Source organism: Lygodium microphyllum, chromosome 17, assembly GCF_053477565.2.
Source record: "Lygodium microphyllum isolate KBCC chromosome 17, Lygodium_microphyllum_v1.1.10, whole genome shotgun sequence".
Lineage (NCBI taxonomy): Eukaryota > Viridiplantae > Streptophyta > Polypodiopsida > Schizaeales > Lygodiaceae > Lygodium > Lygodium microphyllum.
In genome coordinates this window covers 71,839,610-71,865,328 of record NC_141151.1, presented here as the reverse complement: position 1 = coordinate 71,865,328, position 25,719 = coordinate 71,839,610, and the positions used below count along the sequence as shown (strand labels likewise).

At 42.9% G+C, this 25,719-nt stretch overlaps 1 protein-coding gene across 4 annotated transcripts in view; it reads right to left on the bottom strand.

The window, feature by feature from the left end:
• ECA3 (endoplasmic reticulum-type calcium-transporting ATPase 3) overlaps positions 1–25,719 on the bottom strand; it is a 193,159-nt gene that overhangs the window by 91,404 nt on the left and 76,036 nt on the right. For all 4 annotated transcript variants that reach the window (XM_087697630.1, XM_087697631.1, XM_087697627.1 and 1 more), the window contains exons 13-19: positions 15,077–15,178; positions 14,856–14,914; positions 14,514–14,658; positions 3,815–3,922; positions 3,566–3,718; positions 1,229–1,333; positions 793–989 (exon numbers count right to left, since the gene is read on the bottom strand). In XM_087697630.1, the coding sequence (XP_087553756.1) occupies positions 793–989; positions 1,229–1,333; positions 3,566–3,718; positions 3,815–3,922; positions 14,514–14,658; positions 14,856–14,914; positions 15,077–15,178 (869 nt within the window). The remainder of the gene's footprint in view (positions 1–792; positions 990–1,228; positions 1,334–3,565; positions 3,719–3,814; positions 3,923–14,513; positions 14,659–14,855; positions 14,915–15,076; positions 15,179–25,719) is intronic.

Below are 25,719 nucleotides of genomic sequence, written 5' to 3'. Positions count from 1 at the left end.
GCATTTTCAACCATTAAATTAATTTCAGCCCTTTTGACCCTGCCCAAAATTAAACATGCCCATCTAGAATGAAATCGGCTAGGCCATTTGCACCTTGGAGTGGTTCCCAACCTCTATTGACCCATAGACTAGCATTACTTAATTAATTAATGCTAGTCCCTAGTATCACCACTGACACTTAATGGCCAAACAATTGTCCTAGGGTCCAACCTGGCACCAACTAACCACCAAAACCCAGTTGGCATAACTTAACACACCTTTTGCCTTTAACACCCACTACATCCTCGGGGTCCTTGGCCCGTTCCCATGAAATAACTGCCATGTGCATCACATGTGCTAAACAACCTTGCACATTTGATTAGTAACTTAATCAAATGTTACTAGCAAGATTAAAGCATCTCAAAATTTCATCCCCGTGGCAGTCCCCCATGTTACTATCATAGACTCTTACTAGACCATGAATTACCAGCCTAAGGGGACTCCTTTATACAACTCACTACATTTTTCTTTCCCATTTATTAATGTATCCCAGTTGAGCTGTGTTTTCAACTGTAAATAGACTAAATATGTTTCATTTCTAATCTTTAATTTATGTATTGAATAGAAATCTGATCATGTATCTTTTTGAAACATACATTTCATAATTATGCAGTGTACAATTGATTGTTTAGATAATAGAAGAATCAGTACATTCCTGTGAGCTCTACACATGAAATTCATTATCAACAAATTGTGATCTAAGGCTACTGTCAAAACAGATGCAGACTAATTGGTCAGGATTTATAACTGTACCTGTTAAACTTCTCCTCTAATTCTGCACGAATTTCAGCTGTCATTGGAGCTGCCGAACCATCTTCATTACAAAGCACATAGGTACACCTGGCAATGATCACTTCTGGAGCACCTTTACAAAACAGAATCTCCTGCTGCTTTCTTGTGCAAAGCACACTCATCATTTTCCGCTCCCTTGAAAAGTCCAGCATGGCTATCTACATTGTCAAAGTGAGAAATTTTTTCAGTGCGAGGAAACTCCAAAAGGGACCTTGCATAGCATATAATATGCCACTGAAAGTAAGCCCATGATTATGATAAAAGCCCATGATTATGATAAAAGCTTTTCCAAGTCTAACAGAATTAAGGAGGTAAGTTATCACAAAAAGAGAGGCAGGTGCACTACCCATGAATACAAAATAAAGCTATGGCTTGAAAGAGTCGATCATAGCATTACCTTTTTAAATTGTTGTTCCCAGTAGTGATTACAATATGATGTGCGTTCCACTTTGCTCAGCATAGTCAATGCTGTTGGCATAGAGTCAAATCCTGGTAGCCCTACCTTCACACAAGTAAAAGCATTTGGGTCATTAGCAGAGTCGCTGTGATTCAAAGCTACAAAATCACAGCCTCCTCGCATTGATGGCATATCTTGGGAGGAAGATTAAGTAAAGCAGCTCATTTCATCTTTCCTACAAAGAAATCTCACATGTGATTGTTGCTTTAGTACTTAGCTCAAGCAGATACCTAGTTGAGGAGGCCTAAAAAGTGTGAGATATGAACCTGTCTTTCAATTTCATGAAAATTTCCTCCAGAACCTAAGGCACTTAAATCTAATCATCCAGTGCCTCCAAAACTTTATATTTCCAAGGACATGTGAAAACTTCCTGATTTCTATTCTCTTCTGAATGTTTAAAATCCCTACATTGACTCAGCCTATCCATCCACTACCAGCGGAGGAATGCCACCATGATGCATCTGATCTACCATCTAGTGTGCATGCCAATATCCTGAAAACCCTGAGTCCAAGCCAGCCACACTGAGTCTGGTACATCCCACTGTATTTACATTGACAATATATATCAATTTACCCCAAGAATACACATACATCTATCAAGGGGGCAGGTGAAGGTTTCGGCAAATAAATGTTAAGGCTACATGATCACAGTCTCCTTTTCCTATGGCATATGCAAAGGGGCTAGAAAATCCCTCAACTTTGCTGCAATTATATTTGGCTACGCAAAGACTTCGGACTACCTGTTAAGCCTCTTCGAACTGCATGCATATCTGCCCTCCTGCTGTTGCTGCAACTTTCATCCCTCATTCTCTCACGTTACTGCACCAACTTTCCATCATCTCATCAGTATCATCATTAGGAAGTGAAACCCACTGCTGACATTTCCATCCCCTCAAATGCCATCACGCTTCTAGAGGATTGCTGGTGCTGTTGCCATCTCCCACAGCTAACATCATCATTGCTGCCCTTCATGTCAACCTCCAGCTGCTCATGTCATCAGCCAAAGCTGTGTTTTCAATCAGCTGCTGCTTCTCATTCAGGTGCCTGCATTTTTGCTGTCATTGTCAGACGTCACAGCTGCTGCTGCACGTCACTGATATCACACATCCTCTCAGCCTCCAGTGCCCTCCTCATCCCGGGAATTGCTGCCTTTTGGCTTTTCTCATGTTTGTATGGCTGCATTTTTCTGCCAGCATCAATGCATCAATGCCACCATCAAACATTTACAGCGCTACTGTGTTTCACTGATTTTCAGGTATCCCCTCAGCTTCTGTATCCCAGGAACTGCTAACATTTTGACTTTTCTCATGCATGCCTAGCTTCCCGGTCCTTTCCTTCATCATCCAGCATTGTGTTTGGTGATTTTCAGCACTCAGAATCTGTCATAGAGGCTGACACACCCCCTTAGCTTTCTCCTAAGAGGGTCTGTGGCTGTTGGACATCCCTTTACCCCTTGAGCATCCATTGTGTCATGTCAACATCAGTTTGTTCAATGAGTTTTCAGTATGCGCTCCTTCTCTCTCTTCTACATTTGCATTTTGTTAGAGTTTATAGTGCTAGTTGTAAATATGTGCGCTTTATCCTCACATAATATCAAAGCCCATGTTCTTTTAAAAAGTACCCTAAGCTTTCATGAGCATTAGACTTGCACAAGCAGCATGAAATAACTCATGATGTTGTATAGCCGCCTTTAACTTGGGAATGCCCCATTGACCACCTTGCTTCTCCCCCTCTAGTGGATCTTTGGAAGCATTCCTCCCTTGATGTAGACGCCAATGCCAATGATTGCCTCCATCCCCTAGGTATCATTCCGTGAGGCCAATGCCAATGATTGCCTCCATCCCCTAGGTATCATTCCGTGAGGCCTAACTCTCCTAACATATTCCTTGTTCAGAAGATCCATCTTGGTTGCAGCAAAAAACTGCTGAGGATGGTCACCTCTCAGCTGGGGGAGAACATATCATCATCCTCATGGCAATGAGTAGAGACTCAGATTGTTAGCAGCATGATTGCAAGCAGTCCAGCACTCCAACTCACCTACCAGCATATCTTTGACCTTCTTGGTATTATATTTCTCCAACTAACTTCTATAGTTGCTCAATTTGCAAAGTGGATCTACCAATTCAAATTTTGTATTGCTCTGATATGACTAAGTTGCAAACTAAGAGCTAAACGGCAAAGTCTGTGCCCACCATTAATGTTGATTGATTCTATGTAAATATGCTGAGTCTAAACTGTATAACAACCTCTATGACAATGGATTTGTAACTCACTAACCTTTTCTGCAAGTACACGCAATGAAACTTCTGTTGATTCCCCTATTTTTTCATAGGTTCCCTTGTCTGAGTTGTAATGTACGGAAGATTCATTGCAAAGTGCAGAGCACATGGCAATATGTAATAAACAAGGGAGCTGTGCTGGATGCTCAATCTGTACAAGATACAAAAAGTATACCAACAGCCTCAATTGGTAGTCCAGCACGAGTTTTAATGAGCAGTATGAAACATATAAACCTTGAATTAATACCTGCCCACCAGTAGAGGTCAAGATCACACCATCTGGGGCATAAGTTGAGCCTGTGACTTCATACTGTACAGAAAACGGGCCCTCATGTACGGATCTAATCACACAGATCTGCAACACAACAGAACATCATACTTCTGCAGATTTAAAGAACATCAGAAAAGGCTGCCATGATTCATCAGAAATGCACATAATTTAAAATAGTATGGTCCTGTGAGCCATACGACATTCTCATCAAGGATGTCTTCATATACAATTGTACTTGCTTATGGTGCAACAATGATAATGTATTCTCTTTTTAAAACCAGAAGTGTTCTTATAAACATGAGGATGCAAGCCTCCTGGATCATACATTAGGAAAGAAGAACAAAAGAATGTGCAGATCTTTCCAAACAAGCATTATTTTCATAATACCAGCAAAAAGAAACTTAATTTTGGTATGTTCTTTCTTTAAAATAAGCTCAAGTGCAGAAAAAAAGCCTGCTAGTGTTTATGCTGTGCATATTGTTACTTAACCAAAAACTTGTACCTGTTTCATTGTCCAGTCTAAAGTTTTGGACTCTTGATACAGTTAACTCTGGTAATGATTCAAGTCACCTAACCAAACACCTCAAGTTTTCAAAAAACTTTGTATCAAGGGTTTCATCGTTAAAATTATCTCAAGCCATCCAATTTCCTTCTTTCTGATTTTCAGTCAATATTTTCATAAAAAGGGTTCCTTCAAGTCTGTCTAAGAGTCGCCACTACTTAATTTTCTCAAAGGCTCATACACCACTTACACACCTTGCCTATTATAGAGACTTACATCAAGCCCCAGCCACAGATTACTATGGCATCCATGACCAGACCTCACGGCTGTGAGGGTGAGAGAGAGAAATATAGACTAGCAAACCATCAAGAGAATGGTTATAAAGAGCATGCACAGATCCCTTATCCCCCATCCATAGAGGACGAGGTCATGAAAGCTCTGGCTGCTCTGCTGTCAGGCAAGCACCATGGAGATGATGGCCTGTCAGGAATTTTTCTATGAGCTATTGGCATCAGCTGTCATGCCACAAACAGATACTCAAGGAATGAGTCACCTCATTCACAAAGGGAACAGACAGATGGGAGATTGCTCAGTGGAGATCCATCACCTCGCTAAGGGACTGCTTACGGGATCCTTCTCAACATGATCACCCTCCAGGTTTCCCCAATGTTACACAATCCAAAAGCACGGTACCCTGGACAAGATTTTCACCTTACAGGAATCTGCGGCTCTTTCTTGCTCCAGGAACCAGGACCTCATTGCATTGCTCCTTGACTTTGAGAAGACTTATGACAGAGAAGATTGACAGTTTTGTGAAGGCACCATGTCCACCTTTGCACTGCCCTGATTTGCAGGCTGCAGTCCTCCCCTACCTGTAGGCTGTGTGCATCGTCTCTGCCCTGCCTCTCACCACTTACACCAACCCTTCATTACAACAGGAAACCCCTTTTTCTTCACTTTTCTCTCCACAGTCTCCTACCTCCACTCATGCTTGCTAGTATGTGAGTGTTGCCACCAAACCCTATCCCCTTACATAGTGTTAACCCTCCCTCTACTCTCATCTTAGTTATGCCTATGGTGCACCCTCTCTCAAAGCAGGATTCCTCCAGCTTCTGGAGCCCAAAGCTCAAGTTTGGGGTCTACTTCAAGGATGTGCAATGGAACCTGCCATGCAAACTTCCATTGCACCTGAGTTCTCCAATTTGTGTGTTGTGACCTCTAATGAACAACTTTAGTCAGTACAAACAACAAAGAAGTATTTGGAGACAACAATTCTTGGCCAAATTGTAGGATGCTCACCCTCCCATCACCCTCCACTTCCCAATGCTAGCCCAATGCAGCAGTGGGGTACAGCCACCTGGTGGAGGACATTGGATGCCTCTTTGACACACTGCTCCTGGCTTCATTTGAGGATGCCGCAACCTGTGTACGATGCTTAAGGTCTAGATGGTTGTTACAAGCACATGCAAAATCCCTAATGCTGTCGAGATTACGGTCAGAGACACCACAGTTTGGCAGCAGATCATTGTTAAAGGCAGTCAAATCAATACCTCTGACACTGCAAGTTTGTATGTCATGGGTTGATTGCCCTCTCAATTTGGCTAGAAGCCAACATAAATAGAGGCCCAGCTATGGCAGGTTTCCTGTAGAGTGTGCAAGATGTGGACAGCAAAGAGACTCAGAGGCACTGCCAATTGGGACTACACCACTGTCTAGGAGTTCTTGAGGAGAGCCCCCCAAGATCTGCTTCCATGGTACAATGGAGACTATGATAGTGACCTAGCAGCAATAGCTTGGGTCATAGACACAAAGGCCCAATGTATGAATACAAGGCTCTCACTAGATTTCTTGCAGGCAGAGTGGATTGAGGGCATAGTTGCCGGGGGTTTCTAAAACAAGAGGTATGAAATGGTTCTCATAGGTTTCATATGAGTTTCATAAAATGTTAGAAACCAGTTTCATTCGAATCGGAAAAAAATGGAACTTTATATACATACACAATATAACTCATGCAACGGACAGCTTGGGAGGGTATCCCATGCTGCAGGTATCCCAAATGTGCATATGATGAAGGTTGAGCCTCCCCCATAGGTGCATGAGCACCACCCAGAAATGTAGATGTAGAGGTCCCCTGACCCACTGCCTGGAAATGCCATCCTCAACGTCCTAGCTATAGGCTAAGAAGCAAAGAGCTGCTATTCCCCTGACCCACTGCTCTGGAAATCCCATCCTCAACATCATGCCATCTAAGAACTAGTCAACACAGTCATATGCCTTCTCAAAGTCAAGAAGGAACACCATAAGGTCTTGGTTCCTAGATCAAGTCAAAGCTGTGGACTCCTAGGAAGTGAAGATGTTGTCATCTCAAGTTGTAATCCTTCATGTCAATCTTGGTCACTTCCATTTGTTGGGGATTAGTCTTTTGGGCACTTATTTCTTAATTTAGATATTATCTACTGTTGCATTATGAGTCCAGCACAATTTAAAAAAGCTTGCCCAACACTCAAAAGTGACCCACTACTTTAAAGTACTTCAAAAGTGGTCCCACCTACTTTAAACTGGTAAGACAGACTGCCTTAAAGCAGGCATTGTTAGTAGTAGTTTGAAAGCACTATTCAATGCAGTTAGAAATAAAGGAGTTAAAAAAGTAGTCAAAGAGCCATCTGTTCACTGCTTTCTCAACACCAGTTATGTTTTTGAATAAACCACATGACAAAATTGTCGAACAAACAATCCTCATGGGAGTTGAAAAGACTTCTTCGAGAACCATTTGTTGCCAAATGGAGTTTGTGGCAAGCAGCCTAATGACAGCATAAGCTTTGGTTTGTCTACTCCAAAGTCTTCACCATGTATGCATTTGAGTGGCTTTCAATATCAGCCAAGATCAATCAATATAGATTACTCCCAGACTTTGATAGAAGAATCTATCATTTTACTAATGGTAGTCGCATGCAGACAGGGATGTACTTGCCTAGGGGTACTTTGTTCAAAAAGGATTTACTAGAATTTTCTTCTCTCTGAAAGAAGAAGGGATCCCTCTTTGCAGTCTGAGATGATGGCAGATGCACAACACAATGGCAAGACAATGGCAAGGTACGAATCATGATAGATGATTATAGCATTACAATATGCTACAATAGGAAGGGGTACAGTCATCCAAATCAGGCTATGTATACTCTCAATGTATGGAGGTATTTGGCCTATAACAGGAGACCCTTGCGAAGACTGCATTGGGACCCAAGAGCATAAAGAGATCATTTCTAGGATAGGGCTCTAGAAATTCCCTTATGCCAGTCCATAGACAAAGTAGAGAGGAGGATTCATAAGAGTAGATTCAGAGCGACTCCAACTGCAGCACAGCATTATTACAGGCATGTCTGCCTTAGCCCTTCCTGACAGATATATGGAGGAGATTGGAGGACGGCTTTAGGCCAAGAAAGGTCGCCTTTTTTGTTTGTCTTTTAGCACATAGGAGTCTAGCAATACGCACCTACCTTGGCATTGGTAGAAGTCTGTATGCAACTCAGTAGGCATTTGGCAAAACCCAGCTTTGGAGGAGAGCTCTTAGGCTGGTCTTTCAAGGACTCAAGAAAAGGTGATAGTTACTGAGAAGCAATTTCTTAACCAACTTATGAGAGGATTCATGAGAGTTTCCTGAGAGGATTTGTTTTCATGAGAATTTTATGAGAGGGCATGTTTTCACGAGTGTTTCATGTGCTAAGAGAATTTCATGAGAGGACTTGTTTTCATATCTCAGGGCACCAGAGGGGAGCCATACACACTCCAAAATTTCACTCATTTACTGCCATAGTTTGGAACACATTTCCAGTACATGATACATTTTGGACAGCTAGATACAGTTAGCAAACCTTCCTTCAGGCACTCTCAGCCACATCCGTGCAGAGTGTATATACTTTCAGGTAGATGGGAGGACTACAACAAGACTTAGATGAGATGAGGAGGTGAGATGCCTCCTCAAGCATTTAAGAGTCCAGCACATTCTCTCAGTGAGAGATTCCCCATACAATTTCGCACTATAGACCCTAAACTAGTTCTTTTGTTAGCCCTTATACTAAATATGCTTCCTTGAAAGCAACCAGCTTGGGAGATGTATATGCTTGGGAGATGTATATGCTGTTGAGCTAAAATATACATTACTTGCTGATTAGCCTCTTAAACAGCACCAAAACACACTAAAAATGTTCTTTTAGAGTGAAACCCTAAAACAGGGAGCAGTTCCAGAGAGTTCAGTGGAAACCCTAAAACAGGGAGCGGTTCGAGAGAGTTTAGTGGAAACCCTAATTTTTGGGGCACCCTTCCACATCTATAAATAGACACGCTGCCCCCATTCAGCGATTATCCTTGTTTGCAGGTTACACCAGCCCACACACCCTTTGCTGCTGTTGGCACCCAATTTCCAGCCTGTAGCCGCCTCCATCTGCTGTCCAGCCATCATCGACTGCAGCCACATTATCTTCAGCCTATCCATTGCTGTAGGCGACAGCTCCACGCTGCTGGCCACTGCTCCAGACTGTCCCAGACTGCTGTTTAGCCTGTTGTCCATCATCTCCAGGGTCAGCCAGCCTCCCTTTTCAGCATTGCAGGCCCTGACACTCTCAGACACTGTTTCAGCCTGCTGTTTACAGCAAACTGTGCACAGTTTCCAGCCTCCGATCGGTGTTACATGCTGCGTTTACCAGTTTCCAATCTCCAGACCGCTGTGTTTTGGTGAGCAGCCTGCTGCCATTCACTATTCAACACTCCTACACTCCGACCGGTGGCCACAGACTTGGGATCCGTCTTCGGTGGACATCACACTCCGACATTGCTCTGCCCTTGAGCACATTGTACACTCTTACATTCATTTACAGTATTCATTCACTTCAGAGTTGTGTTCTCTCTCTTCCTTCTTCTATTTGTGTTTGAGTTTTTGTATTTGAGTTTTGAGTTTTGCATTTAGGGTTTGAGTTTTTGAGTTTTGCGTTTAGGGTTTGAGTTTTGCCCTCTATGTCTGGGTCTGTCTCTTTGTGTTTCTATCGTAGTTGTACACTCTATGTGTCCTTAGTGCAAACCCTAGCAGTTTCCTTCACATGGTATCAGAGCCGGTGCTCTTGTAAAGAGTATCCTGCAGATATTGTGGAGAGCTAGTCTTTGTGCGAGGCACACAATACGACTCGTAACCGAATCACAATGTCCCAAACACCTTCTTCTCCAGTTCCTATGATGTCTTATCAGGTTTCTCCATCATTGGAGGCCCTGAGACGGCATTATGGACTCGATGAGAAAGACGACACTCCACCTTCACCAGATTTCACTAACATGACAGAGGAGGGCTTTGAGGAGTACCATGGCAACAAGTATGGTGATGTTTACACCCCTCCTACCAATTTTGCTACCACATCCGGACCAGTTGGTGAGGTTGGCCACCTCTCCGATCATGGAGGACATACGGCATTCGAAACATCTGGCTATCCATCTTCATCATCTCAGTCAGGTCCAATGTCAGGTTTATATAATTCTTTTGTTTTGCATGGATCAAAACCCCCACCTGTTTCTTCTTTTGAGGTACAGGATCCGGATGGCTTTGCTTATGTGAACTTCAATAGAGGGGGCTCACGAAGCAGACGAAATTGAGGTACATCTATAGCTTCTGTTTCATTTGAGCATATCACACACACTTCTCACTTCCCTCCCATCCCACCCTCTTCTCTATCCCACCTCTCATCATCTTTCTAAAACCTTGGATTACACTCCACATCTGCATCACACACCCTAGGGGTTGGATCTTCCATCTCTGCTCCTAGCACCTTTTCCTTCTCAACCCCATTCTCTACCTGTTTGCACCATGGTACTTCGTTAGGGGGAATGCCACCCTTTGACATAATGTCTCTCACCTTTCAGTACATGAGCACACCCATAACTCCTAGGACGATTGTCTTGGGCATCCCCCTCACTATCCCCAGCTTCACATCTCACATGACCACTCATATGCAGGGGTTTCCATCCTCAGCTTATGATGCGCCTTCACACTCTCCTTGGGTTACACCTACGCAGGGATTCCCATCTTCTTCTCACCGTGTTCCCGTCCCACCTCCTTGGGTTCCTCATGTGGCTACCATGCCCATGCCTAGTCAACCCATCCCTACCTATGGATCCACTTGCACACTACATGCATGCCTAGTGGGCACTCTGGGGCCCATTCCCAAGTGTACTCCACTCCCCCATCCTACCCACACTACAATTTTTCACACTATCCATCTTCGAGCACTACCACTCCTGTTGCAACGGCCAAGAATGCCTCACAGATAAGACACGTTTTAACGGGTCAAATTTCACCACTTGGTCTAATTTCATGCAACAAGTGCTTGAGTCTCAGGGTCTTTGGGGCCTCGTCATTGGTCTAGAGCCTATGCTGGACCCTCGACTAGCTCACCCTAATTACATCCGTCAATGAAGAGCCCGCAATGCCACAACCAATGTTGAGCTGACGCAGGGATTGCTTCCTGAGTTTCACTCTCAGTTCTAGCACTTCTCGCTCGCATCAAAGCGTTGGAGTCACCTTCTTGACCGCTATGCGGCTCGTGATCGTACTCGGCGCATCAATCTCAACTTTGAGCTTCAAGAGTTTCTATTAAGGAAGGGGATGATCTGAAAGTCAAGCTGGCTAAGTATAGGCAGTTACTTGCCGAGTTCGCCACTACTAGCTCTCCAAAGTCAGATGACGATCAAGTTACATTCTTCTTAAAAAAGTTGCCCGACAAGTACTTCAATTTCATTCAACACATCATCTCCCAACCTAGATTGCCAACCTTCTACAAGTTTGAGTGCCAGTTCTTGCGTTACGCGAGGCTGTATGATCAAGTCCACAAAAAATCCTCATCACAACCTTATTTAGAGCAGGGTTAGTTGCCTCTTCTTTGGGAGGAACAACCACTAGCGACAAGAACTTGCCAGATACGAAGGCAAGCCAATCAAAGGGTGACTCGTCTTCCTCAAATGGAACCAAAGAATCTAGAACTATCTGATAGCAACTCCCTAAGAAAAACGGTTTTGCACACATTGCCAGAGAGCAAGCCATGTGGACGAAGAGAATCGCTCCAAGGCCCAGGGTCTTCCACCTAAAAAGCCTCCGCAGGCCACTGCGACTGCACAATCTAGTGGAGCTACGCCCTCCGCTCTTGCTTCATTTGCTCCCTGAGCACCCGTTGTTGCTGCTGTTGGACATGTGGCTCAAGTACACTCAGCGGCCCCTCTCTTTCACTACCCCTGAGGGATTGACTAATTGGTCTACAGGTTCCGATCCCGTTGCAGTTCGTGCATCCATCTCACCTTCCTCTCCACCTCGTCAAGCGTTCCCTTGGCAGAGCCCTGCTACTAGACATACGCAATGGTAGCCACCTTCTTCAACTTGCATGGCTCTAGGTCCTTTCGGATACCCTAGGTCAGTCTAGCATTCATTTTTCGCAATCTTAGAGTCGGGCCCATAGGATTCATTTTCCTTAGTTTTTTCATTTTTTTGTCTTCCCCTGCATTTCCTCACACACATACATATTTATTGCATTTATTTTGAGTTAGATTTTCTTTTTGTTATGTTTTGCTTTGGAGCATCTCACTACTAGCCTCTGTGTTTGCAGATTCTCATCTCTTTTGCACGGTTTTGTCTTTCAATGTAGAGCTAACTTGCAGATTTCTTTGGTCCTCCCTGGGCTAGAGACGTGGAGATGTGCACCGTTCCTTTCATGGTTTCATCATCCTAGGAGTGCTTGCTCTTCTTCCAGCATGGCGGTTTCCTCTCCCGAGGTGGATCGTGTAGCATCTCTCTCGATGCTATCATGGCGGTGACTTCTACCTTGCTCTTCTAGCGGGGTGCTTCATCCACTTCATCCACTTCATCTTCTTTCATTCCTTATGGTTCTCGGCACCATATGAAGACCGATATCAGGCTCCTCTCCCTTCTTCGGCATCTACATCCAGGTTGAGAGGGGGTTCCTACCCTTCTTGGTATTCTATAGACTTCAGTACTTTGTCTTCGACATCAACTTTTTCCCCTTGTTATACCTTACTCTTGGCATTGCATGATTACATCATCCTTGTACTAGGCCGCTTGGGCAAGTGAACAATTTCTCCACGAGAAACACTGTCTTAGTGGCACCTGCTGCATGAGCATTCTTCAACATGTAGCATACTTTGCATCTCGTTGTGCAGAGCACCACTTGCGCGGATCCTAAGCTGTTTCCACTGGTGGTTGTTGTTACCATACCACCCTCCTTTTTCATCACATAGATACCTCATTATCCATTTTTCCTCATCATCGACACCCTAAGTGGATGGGTTAGCTTGTATTGTTTTGTGATGTGCTGGGTGTACCCTCCCTACTCCCATCTTCTGCGTCACTTTTAGACAATTGGCCGCATCCCATCAAATTTACTTCACTTATTCAAAAAAACAAAAACAAAAAAAAAATCCATGTGGTTCCATCCGCCTTTGTAGGGCTTGGTAGGCTACTCGGCAACCGACATGCACCCTTTGTCTGGTGCCCTATCCTCTCTAGGGTGACTACTTGGATTCCCTTGGTACGATAACCATCGCCTCTATAGTCTTGGTAGGCCACTGGGCAGCCGACGTGCACCCTTTCTCCGATGCCTTGACTGCTTTGAGATGGGACGCCTTGGGATACATAAACATCACAATGGCTGGCCTAACCTTTCAGCTCAGTTTTGGGCTTGAGAGGGGGCATTGAGTTAAAATATGAATTACTTGCTGATTAGCCTCTTAAACAGCCCCAAAGCACACTAAAAATGCTCTTTTAGAGTAAAACCCTAAAACGGGGAGTGGTTCGAGAGAGTTCAGTGGAAACCCTAAAACAGGGAGCTTCGAGAGAGTTTAGTGAAAACCCTAATTTTTGGGGCACCCTTCCACATCTATAAATAGACAGGCTGCCCCCATTCAATGATTATCCTTGTTTGCAGGTTACACCAGCCCACGCACCCTCTACTGCTATTGGCGCCCAATTTCCAGCCTGCAGCCCACCTCCATTTGCTGTCCAGCCATCATCGACTGCAGCCACATTATCTTCAGCCTATCCATTGCTATAGGCGACAGCTCCACGCTGCTGGCCACTGCTCCAAACTGTCCCAGACTGCTGATCAGCCTGCTGTCCATCATCTCCAGGGTCAGCTAGCCTGCGTTTTCAGCATTGCAGGCCCTGACACTCTCAGACACTGTTTCAGACTGCTGTTTACAGCAAACTGTGCACATTTTCCAGCCTCCGATTGGTGGTACACTGCTGCGTTTACCAGTTTCCAACCTCCAAACAGCTGTGTTTTGGTGAACAGCCTGCTGCCATTCACTATTCAACACTCCTACACTCCGACTAGTGGCCACAGACTTGGGATCCATCTTCGGTGGACGTGACACTCCGACATTGCTCTGCCCTTGAGCACACTGTACACTCTTACATTCATTTACAGCATTCATTAACTTCAGAGTTGTGTTCTCTCTCTCCCTTCTTCTGTTTGTGTTTGAATTTTTGTATTTGAGTTTTGAGTTTTGCATTTAGCGTTTGAGTTTTTGAGTTTTGCGTTTAGGGTTTGAGTTTTGCCCTCTGTGTCTATGTCTGTCTCTTTGTGTTTCTATCGTGGTCGTACACTCTGTGTGTCCTCAGTGCAAACCGTAGCAGTTTCCTTCACATATGCTTCTATCCTATCATATATCAAGCATGTACCCTTTTCACCTTAGTGATGACTATTGCTGAGCAGGCTTTTGGATACAAATCCTTTTTAAAGGCACCATTTCTCTTGACTTAACAGTGTGATATAAAGGATTGAAATCTGTAATGGATACAATACAGCTGGCTGGCCTTCTCTAAGACCTTTTCCAAGCAATGAGGTGTGTTCAAATAATAAAGCCAGCAAATATATCAAGAGGAATTTGACACAGATCTGCAGTAACTTAAAATAAGTTACACACCTAATGATTGAATTAAACTTTTCCATATTTATACAGACCAAGGGGTGGCATCAGAATATTTTGAATTGAGTAATTAAGACTGCCCCTCAACTTACCGAAACAGAAGCTTTTCCACATCAAATAAACCCAGTCAAGAGAATGATTGAAAGCATGTCTTCTCTACAAGAACCTGACGAACAAATGTTGACAAAACCAAAACCTTACCTTAGAAACCGACATCATATTTGTTGTCAATGTGCCAGTCTTATCACTGCAAATCACTGTAGTGCATCCTAATGTCTCAACTGATGGCAACGAGCGTATAATTGCATTTAGCTTTGCCATTCTTTTGGTCCCAAGCGCTAAGCAGCTGAGTTGAAGACACAGAGGTAACTTTTAAAATGATATAAAATTAACCTTACATCAACTTTTAAGTAGCAAAACAGTGAACTTTCTACATTTTCAAAACTCTATCAAGTAAGTAATTGTCACGTATGGTACCGATCGGGGGTAATGTATTTAAAGACTTGATAAGAAAAAAGAATCCATTATCGATCTGAACCTTACGTTGTCACAACAGCAGGCAATCCTTCAGGAATTGCTGCTACCGCCAAAGCAACTGCAATCTTCATCCATTGAAATACATCATTAACGACTGAAACATAAAGCTGTGTCATTTATCACTCAACAGCACAAAATTATTGAATTCAATCTATGCAGTTCCATATCCATGAATAATTTGTGCAAGTTTTGTATTCCCTTGGAAAAGCAGGACTTGTAGAACTCACCTTGAAATAATGGATTGCCCCTCCTAAGACTCCTCCATGTGATGCATCCCCAAAGTGGCCAATATTAACAATCCACACCAGCAAACAAATAACTGCAATCACCTGAGTCGCATTCATAAATGCAGTATATTAGCTGTATCTTTTCTGACTATTTACAAACCTAATTAGCGTCCAACAGGTAAGATATGACCTAGAGTTTCTTCTGGCTACTTAGTAAAATAGCAAGCCTGCTGAGATGACGGACTGGACATAGATTTACGTGATAACTGGAAATTTGCAGTAGGATTGGAAAAATAAATGTTTCAAGTTTCATGTCCAAAAAAAGTAAATATGGAATCACAATTGAGTTTTTGGTAGTAACTTGGAGGACTATAGCAGCCTCTTTAGAGTTTATGAGTATTCACCAGTAGATTCACCTACTTGGGAAGTTTTGCCTAAGAAAGGAGATTTCTATTTATAACAACTGACATTTCACATGGCCCTTGCATTAGAGTTTTTTTACCTTGAGAAAAGAAATTTTCTAGTAAGGACATGTCAAAAGAAAATTGTTCTTTTTCAATATTTCATCAATGTCCTTTACACAGCTTATCTTGTATATTTATCCTGAAATCTTTGCTGAGGTGTTATTAAAAGATTCATCTTTTCTTGGGGGGAAAACGAATTCTTTTTATAACAACTTACACAAACTAGACCAAGATAGATATAGTACGAGCCTTGTAAAGAACATCAATTAATAGGAACAAAAAACCATAATACATCCATGTAGCACCCTACAGGTTCTCCCATTACCCAAGGGTACAAATGCAGGCTCCCCCATTAACCAAGGGTGCGAATAATTGGTGGTCTCTACAATGTGTATGTTTTGTGCCTCAATGGCACCTTGTCTATATAGAATCCCATCTGTGATAGTTCCCAAACCCTTTTTTGTCTACAAGAAGCCTAATTGAACTGAAGCCTAGTTGAAGCATCTAGGTACACACTATTAGCCACATAGGCACTATCTAGGCACATGAACAAAGAGTACCACCTCTCGTAAGTTCAATCTTGATCAACCAAGATAGTGGAATCTCTTTTTTTTTTGTAATGAGTGTTTATATTATATCAAATCATAGGAGTGCAAGAGTCAGATCACATGAAGGATACAAAAGTCAAGGCAAAGAAGCAGAAGAGATCGCCGTATGCGAAGGAGCTAAAGCCTCCCTAGGGCGAAGATCAGCAAGCTGAACAAGATCTAACTGCCAATGTAGAAGACCCTTGATCCTAGCAATATGTCACTAGATACCTGTGGCGGATTCAAAGACAAAAGCACTCGGGATAACTCACTTTGCCAACAATCTCAAAATCTGATAAAATGGAACAAAATCCCACAGCGTGCCCCGACACCAGCTTGCCACCTGCCTCTCTCCCACCACCTGCCCCTGCCATGTGCTTCTCGCCCCCCCACCTGCCCTGGCCACTTGCTTCTGCCTGCCACCTGCTCACCACCAGAGCTGCAGCTTCTGCCTGCCGCCCTGTAGTACGTTGCTTCATGACTCACTATAGTGAACATGTGGCTGAGTGACAATATCAAAAAGTCTGAATTAAAGATTGAGGCTCAAGATGTGGAGATTAAATGATAAATCACTTAAGCAGCAACTAAATAACCTACAGCTTCATCCCAAATTGGAAGAAGGAGAAATCCAACCCAACATGGTCGAAGAGCACGGCTGCATAAAAGAGAAAGTACAGCAGCTACTTGAACCAGGACTCTAGAGAGGCCTGGAGTTATTTTAGAGAGCATTGCCCAGCCATGCCTATCCCATCCACTGCTACATGGGAGTAGTATGCAGCCAGCCTCTACACACTAGCAAATCAGCCCTCTCTCTTGGTTCCACCAGAGCCTTGCCCAAAGGCCACCACTTTCTTTGTTGAGACTATGGTCCAAGAGGCCATTGGCAAACACTGGAGAGGAAAGGCACTGGATCATGATGAAGTGGTAGCTGAGCACTTGATTCATGCTAGGGACTTGGTAGCGGGATTCTTAGCTTACATGTTTAACATAGCCATGTGTGAAGGCCTCCCAAAGAGCTGGAGCACAAAAACTATTGTGCCTATCCTCAAATCACGGGATCCGACTCTACCTAGTAATTATTGCACGATTATGGTGGGACATACATTGGCTAAGTCATATGCCTCCATCCTTGAGCATGAGTTGAGCAGATGGGTAGAGATGTGGGATCTCAGAGCATAGGGACAGGCAGGCTTTAGGAGAGGCTTCTCCACACTAGATCACATCCTCCACTTAAAGTGATTATTGAGGAGGCCAGGGCCCATGGCTGACGGATCTATTGTTGCTTTGTCGATTTTTGCAAAGCCTTCAACATAGTACTAAGAGGCAAGCTGATACACAAACAGCATGCTATGGAAGTACCAAAAGAGCTCAATTGGGGATTTTGCCATTGTATGAGAGGATTGTTGGTATGGCACAAACATCAAAGAGTCTTTTAGCACATCTCTACCCCACCATTGGGGTGAAGCAAGGATGTCCCCCTAACTTGGCCTATACATTGATGGGATTGATGATTATAATTTTCAGGGAGGAGACAGAGGAGCTCCATTAACTAGCACTTGGATACCTCTCCTACCATATGCAAAGGCATTGTATTGATAGCTAATTCTCATAGGGACCATAGAGAGACTTGGATGCACTACACTCATATGCATTGAACAGTGGGCTTTCAATGAACCTTAGTAAAGCCAAGGTGATGATATTTAATACCATATCACTGTGGGTTAGGAGATCAGCACCTAAACTCACATGTGGGCATGAGGAGTTGCAATATATGGATCAATATACATACCTAGGAGACCTTTTTTTACAAGACCCACCTTTTCTATAAGAGAGGCAACCAACAATAGACTAACTCGTGGATACATTGCCCTAGGTGGTTTGGAGAGGATATGCTCACAAGTATAGTTCCAAGAGCCCCGCACCAACATGTGGCTCTTTGACACACTAGTGGCATCCACATTACTCTATGAAGCACAGACATGGGGGCCCAATCTTGACCATCACAGCCAATTAGGTCGCACTTATGATGCATGGAGATCGATAGAGAGACCACTGGTGTCCATGATATCTAGGATGATGATCAAATGTAAGGCCTCAGTCCCACACAAGATCATCAAAGCTGAATTAGCAGCTTCACCAATTGTGATAGAGGCCCTTACCAAATCAATCACATACATACGTAGAATACGGGACTTGGCCACACAAATATACACAACTGGCTCTTAGGTCCTCCAAACAACTTGCTAGAGAGGGTGATACGTCATGTTGGTATGCACAAGTGTCGACACGGTTTGACCTACATGGCTTAAGCATGGACGGATTCCCTCCCTTCCAATATTCCCTTGATGCATCATACTTTACTTGAGCAGATCAAAGATTCACAAGGTCATCAGGATGGATCTCACCCAGTTGGATACCAAACGAACATGATTGGCACCAATGCCGAAGATTAGGACGAAGATGGCTTTCTACCGAAAACATCTTCTCCATACTATAGACGATGAATTTATTGTCCGTCCAAGATATATGAATACCCACCTCTCACATGGGATCACATGTAGTACTGGTCAACTACGCACCTCTTCACATCAACTAGAGATTGAGACTGGCATATAAAGATCCATTCCACCAAAGGAGTGCATATGCCAAATATGTCAATTAGAGCTAGAGACAGAGGAGCACTATATCCACCCGTTGCACAGCATACTATGAGATCCGGGGCCAATTCCACTATCTATTTAAAGACAAATTTGGACAATTGTCTAGAGTCATGGATTTCATCGATCAACAATGTCTTGGCCTCTTCCTCCTTGAGATACAGCAATTCGATGACATGCTCCTTAGGAGTACAACAGCTCCAGTACACTCTAGCCCCACCCAAGGGTAGCTCATAGACTACCCAAGAGGCCTTAGTGCAGTCACAGTCCCAATCCACACAAGAGATGCATCTTCATAGGCAGATACAGGAAATTATAGCTTGGGCTAGACCTAGGCCATCTATACCCCCATGAGATTGTAGCAAATTGTATCACCTAGAGCCCTCTTTACTAGCTGGAGTTCTCTGTTTTACATGTCCCGTAGTTTTCATTCTACTTTATTTACTATTGTACTGGCGTTTATGTTCAAATAGATGTATCATCATATAAATTATTGTAACCCATAATCTCATAGGTCATTTTGGCCTTTTGCAGACGTTAATATATCATTTCATTTCATTTCTCCATCCCCCCTCCCAAAAAAAAGATAACCAAATACCCAAAGCCTCACCCTACCACATCCACCTTCTTCACACACAATATGGTAAGGAAGGCCATAGAATATCTACAACATGGATGATCAATGGATCATACAAGTGTACATGTGAGCATTCATCTATGTAGTGGACATTTTGGGCCCTCTCCTTGCATTTATGTTTAACAAGGCACTGGCAAAGGACTTTCCACATACGTATACCATGCATACCATTGTACCTATCCATAAGTCTAGAGATTCTATCAATCCAAGTGATTACATGATCGTTATGGTGGACCGCACATTGAGTAAGATCTATGGAGCAATAATGGAGACAAAGTTGAAGTACTATGCAGAGAAATGGAGATCGAGAGCTACATCATAGCCTACATTTAGACACACATTCTCTATACTAGATATCATATTCACCTTGAGGGGTATAATCAAGCTAAAAAAAAGGAAGAGGAGACTCAATTGCTGCTTCGTGAACTTTCACAAAGCATTTGATACAGTCCAAGGTAAAGAGGCTACTCTAACCAGCCATCCTTCCGTGGATGGGTGGTAAATCCCTGATTACAACTTAATTACAGCAGCAAACAGTTAATGCAGATCTGAAAATACAAATTTACCTACTGATCTTGATCTTGGACAATGCACACTCGATTGGCCCCAAAATTGGCGCCCCTTTCGATATTTCTTAAGCTTTATTGAAGAAAAAGTTGATTTACAAGGGGATTCTCCCAATCCCCTTCTCAATCCAAACTCCCCTTGCTGTCCAAAGTGACTAACAAGTCTTCAATCTATTTTGCCCCTTGATTCAGGCACTTAATCAGCCTTCATCCACTTCATAGACGATGGAAATGCCCCAAATTCAATGGTTGGCTAGTCCTCCACCTACATTTAGTTGAAATTCACTTTTCAGCCCTGTTGAATCCAAGTCTTGGAGCTTCCAATTTCTGGCACACTTCCTGAGGTTGCTGTTAAACCCTAATTTCTGCTGTAAATTAGGGCTTACAGCAAAGAAATTTGAAATTTCTCAGTCTCCAAGGATCCAAATGCTAAGATCTTCGGAGCAAGGCTGTGAAATGGCTAGGAGATGAGAGAGAAAGCTATAGAGAGAAAATTCAAAGTTTTCTGGCGAAGAATGACTGAAAATCAGTCAAACGCAATTGATACCTTGCCACAACAGCTTGTAGATGCAAAGAACTGAAGAAAATCAGTCATTTACTGCTGCTGCCGTATCTTAACAGCCTGTAGATGCTATCACTTGCTATTGATTGGTCTTCTCCTGCCCCTAGCTGCCTCAGAAGGTCCTCCAACAGCTGCAAATCAGACCAACAGCTTTGGAAACAATAGCTCTTTGCCCTTCATCTTTCTCACCTGTGCCTTTTCAAATCACAGCAATACATAATCGCTCTCTGCAAAGTGCAAACCATGCCTATGACAACTGCTCTCTTAGTAAGCTGAAATATGATTTTTCATTACTTTGGAAATAGCATAAGCAAATACAATATGGACAGATTCCCCTTTCCATTTTACATCCAAAGTATGAACTTTGCCTCTATGGAAGAGGGTCACAATCATATCATGAGTATCAATCACTGCATGTACACGATGACACCAAGGCATACCAAGCAAGACATCACATCCCGGCAATGGAATCCTGTAACCAGCCCTCCTTCCATGGATGGGTGGTAAATCCCTGATTACAACTTAATTACAGCAGCAAACAGTTAATGCAAATCTGAAAATACAAATTTATCTACTGATCTTGGACAATGCACACCCGATTGGCCCCAAAATTGACGCCCCTTTCGGTATTTCTTTAGCTTTATTGAAGAAAAAATTGATTTCCAAGGGCATTCTCCCGATCCCCTTCGCAATCCAAACTCCCCTTGCTATCCAAAGTGACCAATAAGTCTTCAATCTATTTTGCCCCTTGATTCAAGCACTTAATTGGCCTTCACCCACTTCATAGACGAAGGAAATGCCCCAAATTTAATGGTTGGCTAGTCCTCCACCTACATTTAGTTGAAATTCACTTTTCAACCCTGTTGAATCCAAGTCTTGGAGCTTCCAATTTCTGGCACACTTCCCGAGGCTGCTGCTAAACCCTAATTTCTACTGTAAATTAGGGTTTACAGCAAAGAAATTTGCAATTTCTCAACCTCCAAGGGTCAAATGCTGAAATCTTCGAAGCAAGGCTATGAAATGGCGAGAAGATGAGAGAGAAAGCTGTAGAGAGAGAAAATTTGGAGCTTTGTCGCAAAGAATGACTGAAAATCAGTCAAACGCAGTTGCTGACCTACCACAACAGCTTGCAAATGCAAAGAACTAAAGAAAATCTGTCATTTACTGCTGTTGCCATGTCTCAACAGCCTATAGATGATGTCACCTGCTATTGATCGGTCTTCTCTTGCCCCTGGCTACCTCAGAAGATACTCCAATGGCTGCAAAATCAGACCAGCAGTATCTCCTCTCTCTCTCTTGCAAGCTGAATACACTAAAAATGCCTCTCTCCAACCTCTGAAGACGTTTTTCAGTCTTGCATAAGCATTTTTGACAAGTGACAGCCTTTCCAAATGGTTTTTCTAGCATTATCCATGATTAAATATTAATTTTCAGTCTTTAAATACTGAAAATTAATCTAATAATTATTTTGGTGCCCCGAAAAATGATCTAACTGACCAATAATTAAATTGGCTAGGCAACTTCCATTCCCGAGTGTCTCTGCGTCATCTTTGACCATCAAATTGGTGTTAGGTACCATTAAACACTTCTCTAGAGTCACCAACTGACACTTATGGCCAAATGAATGACCTAGGCTAACAACTGGCACCTGATACCACCAAGTATCTATGCGGCATAACTCATAACAACTTTTGCCTTGACATCTCGTAATTTCTTCAGGTCCCAAGCTCATAAATTTACTCTAATCCCAGTTGCACCTCACATGTGCAACATTTACTTAATCATGTGATTAAAATTTAATCCACATATTAAGTGAGGTTTCAAAAATACATGTCCTCATGACAGCCTACAGACACTTAAGATTCCATCAAACATGATTTGCGACATCTATGAACTATACAAGAGGGTGATGGGCCAACTCAGATGCCCAAGAGGACTTTCAGATGTGGTCTCTGGCACCATCGGTGTGTGAAGCAAGGACGTCATATCTCCCCTACATTCTTTGCTCTCCATCAACCAAATATAGGATCACATCACACAAGTTGCGGGAAAGTGGGGTGTACATAGCAAGTACATTGATCTCTATTATACTTTATGCTAATGATGTTGTCTTCATCTCTGAATCACAAGAGGGTCTACAGCAACATATCTGTGCTCTAAATAACTTCTGCAAACAACCAGGATTGACTATTAATCTTGCGATAACCAAGATCCTGATCTTTCAAACATTAACCCTAGTAGGGTATCTTCACTCTAGGAGCAGACAGATGGAGGCACCTGATTCATATATCTATATGGGAATTAAATTAACCGTATCTGCTAGGAGATTCACCATGTCACATACAACTAGGGATCGACTCACATGAGAATATAAAGCATTAGCTATGCTAGAGGGACAATGCCATCGAGCACACTTCCATGAGCCCCACACATGAAAGTAGTTTGATACATTGGTCACACTAGCCATGACATATGAAGTACCTATCTACACCCATTATGACTCGAGCCGACCACCATGTAAAGAAAGGGCAAACAAACATGACTCTGATATTTTCAGAAAGTGACCACAAACACTGCACCTACACAAAGAGGGGTGACAATTCAGAGAGCTATGGAGATCAGAGTTGCATGCTGACCAACGATGCAAAGATACCAGATACGGAGACAGTTGAGAGGCTAGAAGCCCATCAGCACCACGAGCAACATTTAGCAGAGCTGAGAGACCAGCCTAGGCGCTATCTATAGACTATACACCATCTCATAAAGGGTGTATGACACACATAGTAGCCTATCATTCAGTTACATGGATAGTCATGTAGTGCTCCATCCACCAATCCCCCTTTTTTGTATCCCTACATGGACATTGTATTGTACATCACTTTACACCTTGCTTGCAATATATATTCCTGATTACCACTCAGCATGCTACACTTCGATACCTGCTGCCTACTACCATTGTACACAATCCCATCCCAAAGGCCATTTTTGGCCTCAGTAGATGTTAATCCCCCCCCCCCTTTTCCTCTCTCCCTCTCTCTCTTTTTGTGAAGAAGCTTCAATTAAATGAAAGCATTCACATCAAGCCTTCTGGCCATCCATTAAAAAACCATCAAAATCCCAGCAATTAGAAATCAAGCCAAAAGGCTACCAAAACATAGCACACAAATATCATGTAGGCAGCACAACAAAAGTTCAGCAAACAATATCCAACCATTGAAGAGATCCACCGTAACAACAATCCTCGAACTTAAGAAATCTCTTTTTCTTTTTTCCGTAATGGATGTTATATTTATAAAGTACTAAACGACAAAAGAGTTACAAAAGTCATGGCAAAGATACAGAGAAATTTGCCATATGCCAGGGAAGTAAGTCCTCTTGAGGGAGTAAGTCAGAGTGCCAAATGAGATCTATCAGCCAATGCAAGAGACCTTTAAGCCTAGCAATATGTCCCTGAACATTAGAGGCTGAATCAAAAAGAAAAGCATTCCGAATGGTCCAATTGTGCCAACAGCCCCAGTATCTACGAAAGTGAAACAAGATCTTCATATGCAACTGTGCTGGTGTGGGGTATTTGGGCCGCACAAAAACCCAATCAATAGGGCTTAGCGAGAAACCAACCACTGCTCACCAAACCGCTGACAAGAGTGACCAAATTTTCTTAGCCAGAGGGCAAGAAATAAATCGATGACGGGCCGATTCCACACTGGTGGTGCAAAAGAAACAATTGCCGTTGGAGATTCGACGCTTGGAAACAGCTGAAGCAAGAGGAAGACCACCAATCATCACCCTCCAAAGAAAGACCTTGCATTTGAAAGGTGTCTTGTTCAACTAGCCCTCCATCACAGTTACCTTCCACCATGACTGAGATTTACGCAATCCCCATACAGTATTAGCTTTAGTAACCAGCCCATAGTAGACATAAGTTCTGCAATGAAAGACCAGTCTAAATAATCAAAAGCCTTTTCCAAGTCCAATTGAATCAATACCACCTCCTAATTAGAGTACCTTGCATAGTCAATAGCCATTTGCACATTTAAGACATTATGCAGAATGTTTCGGCCCTTAATGAAACCATATTGAAGAGGATGCACAATGGCAGAAAGATGCTTATGGAGCCGATTCGCCATCACTTTGGAAAAGATTTTATACATAGAACCCATCAAAGAAATTGGTCGCCAATGTTTCAACATAGACGGCAAAGGAACTTTTGGAAGCAGTTTGATAAGTCCTTCTTTCCATGAGAAAGGCATGAACCCCGTTTCCCAAACTTGCTGAAACATAGCCGTCAATGGTTTCACCAGTCGAGTAGCAAAAACCTCAAAGAATTCATTGGTGAGACCATCCCAACCGGGACTTTTATGATTTATCCTTGGGCAAGTGTAACAAAACATCCATAACCTCCGCCTCACGAATATCTGTCTCCAAAGTAGTTTGCATGTCATGTGGAACCTGATTGCGGACCAAATCATAGAAAACTGAGCGGGTATGAGTAATTTGGTCAGAAGGTGAAGGAGTAGAACCAAGAAGGTCTAGAAAATAATTCCTCCACATATTCACAATAGTCTGAGAATCAATGAGCATTTGACCTTCTACATCCTGGAGTCTAGTCATATTCTCTCAAGCAGGAGATGCATGGAGAGCTCGAAAGAACTTATGAGTCTGACAAGCACTATCTTGTAAATTCTCTGTCAAATTTTGCAATTTGGACTGCTGATAAGATTTCAACTGAAGCTCTTTAATAAGATCAGCCAATGGCAGCAGAAATACATCATTTGGAGTCTCCACCAGAAGAGAACGAACCAAAGCCAGTAATTCCTCCGCTGCTTGTCGACACCGCCGACAAAGAGAGGCATGATGGATCCCATACTGCCGAACAACCCGCTGCACATTAGAGAGCAATCGTTCAAAAGAAGCATTGCCCTTAGAGGAGAAGTCCAATAAAAATCTATCAATCAATTGCTGCATATAACCCTGAAAGATTGAATGCTTCAAATAAGACGAGTTGAAACGCAAAGGGAGTCTATCCAAAAATTGCTTAAAAGGTGCAATGGGTTGTAGAAGCATCTCAAGATGTAGAGGAAAATGGTCCGACAAGGCATATTGCTGCAACACTTTCATTTCCAGCATCTCAGGAAAAAAAGCATCATCCTGCATGATGTACATGCGGTCC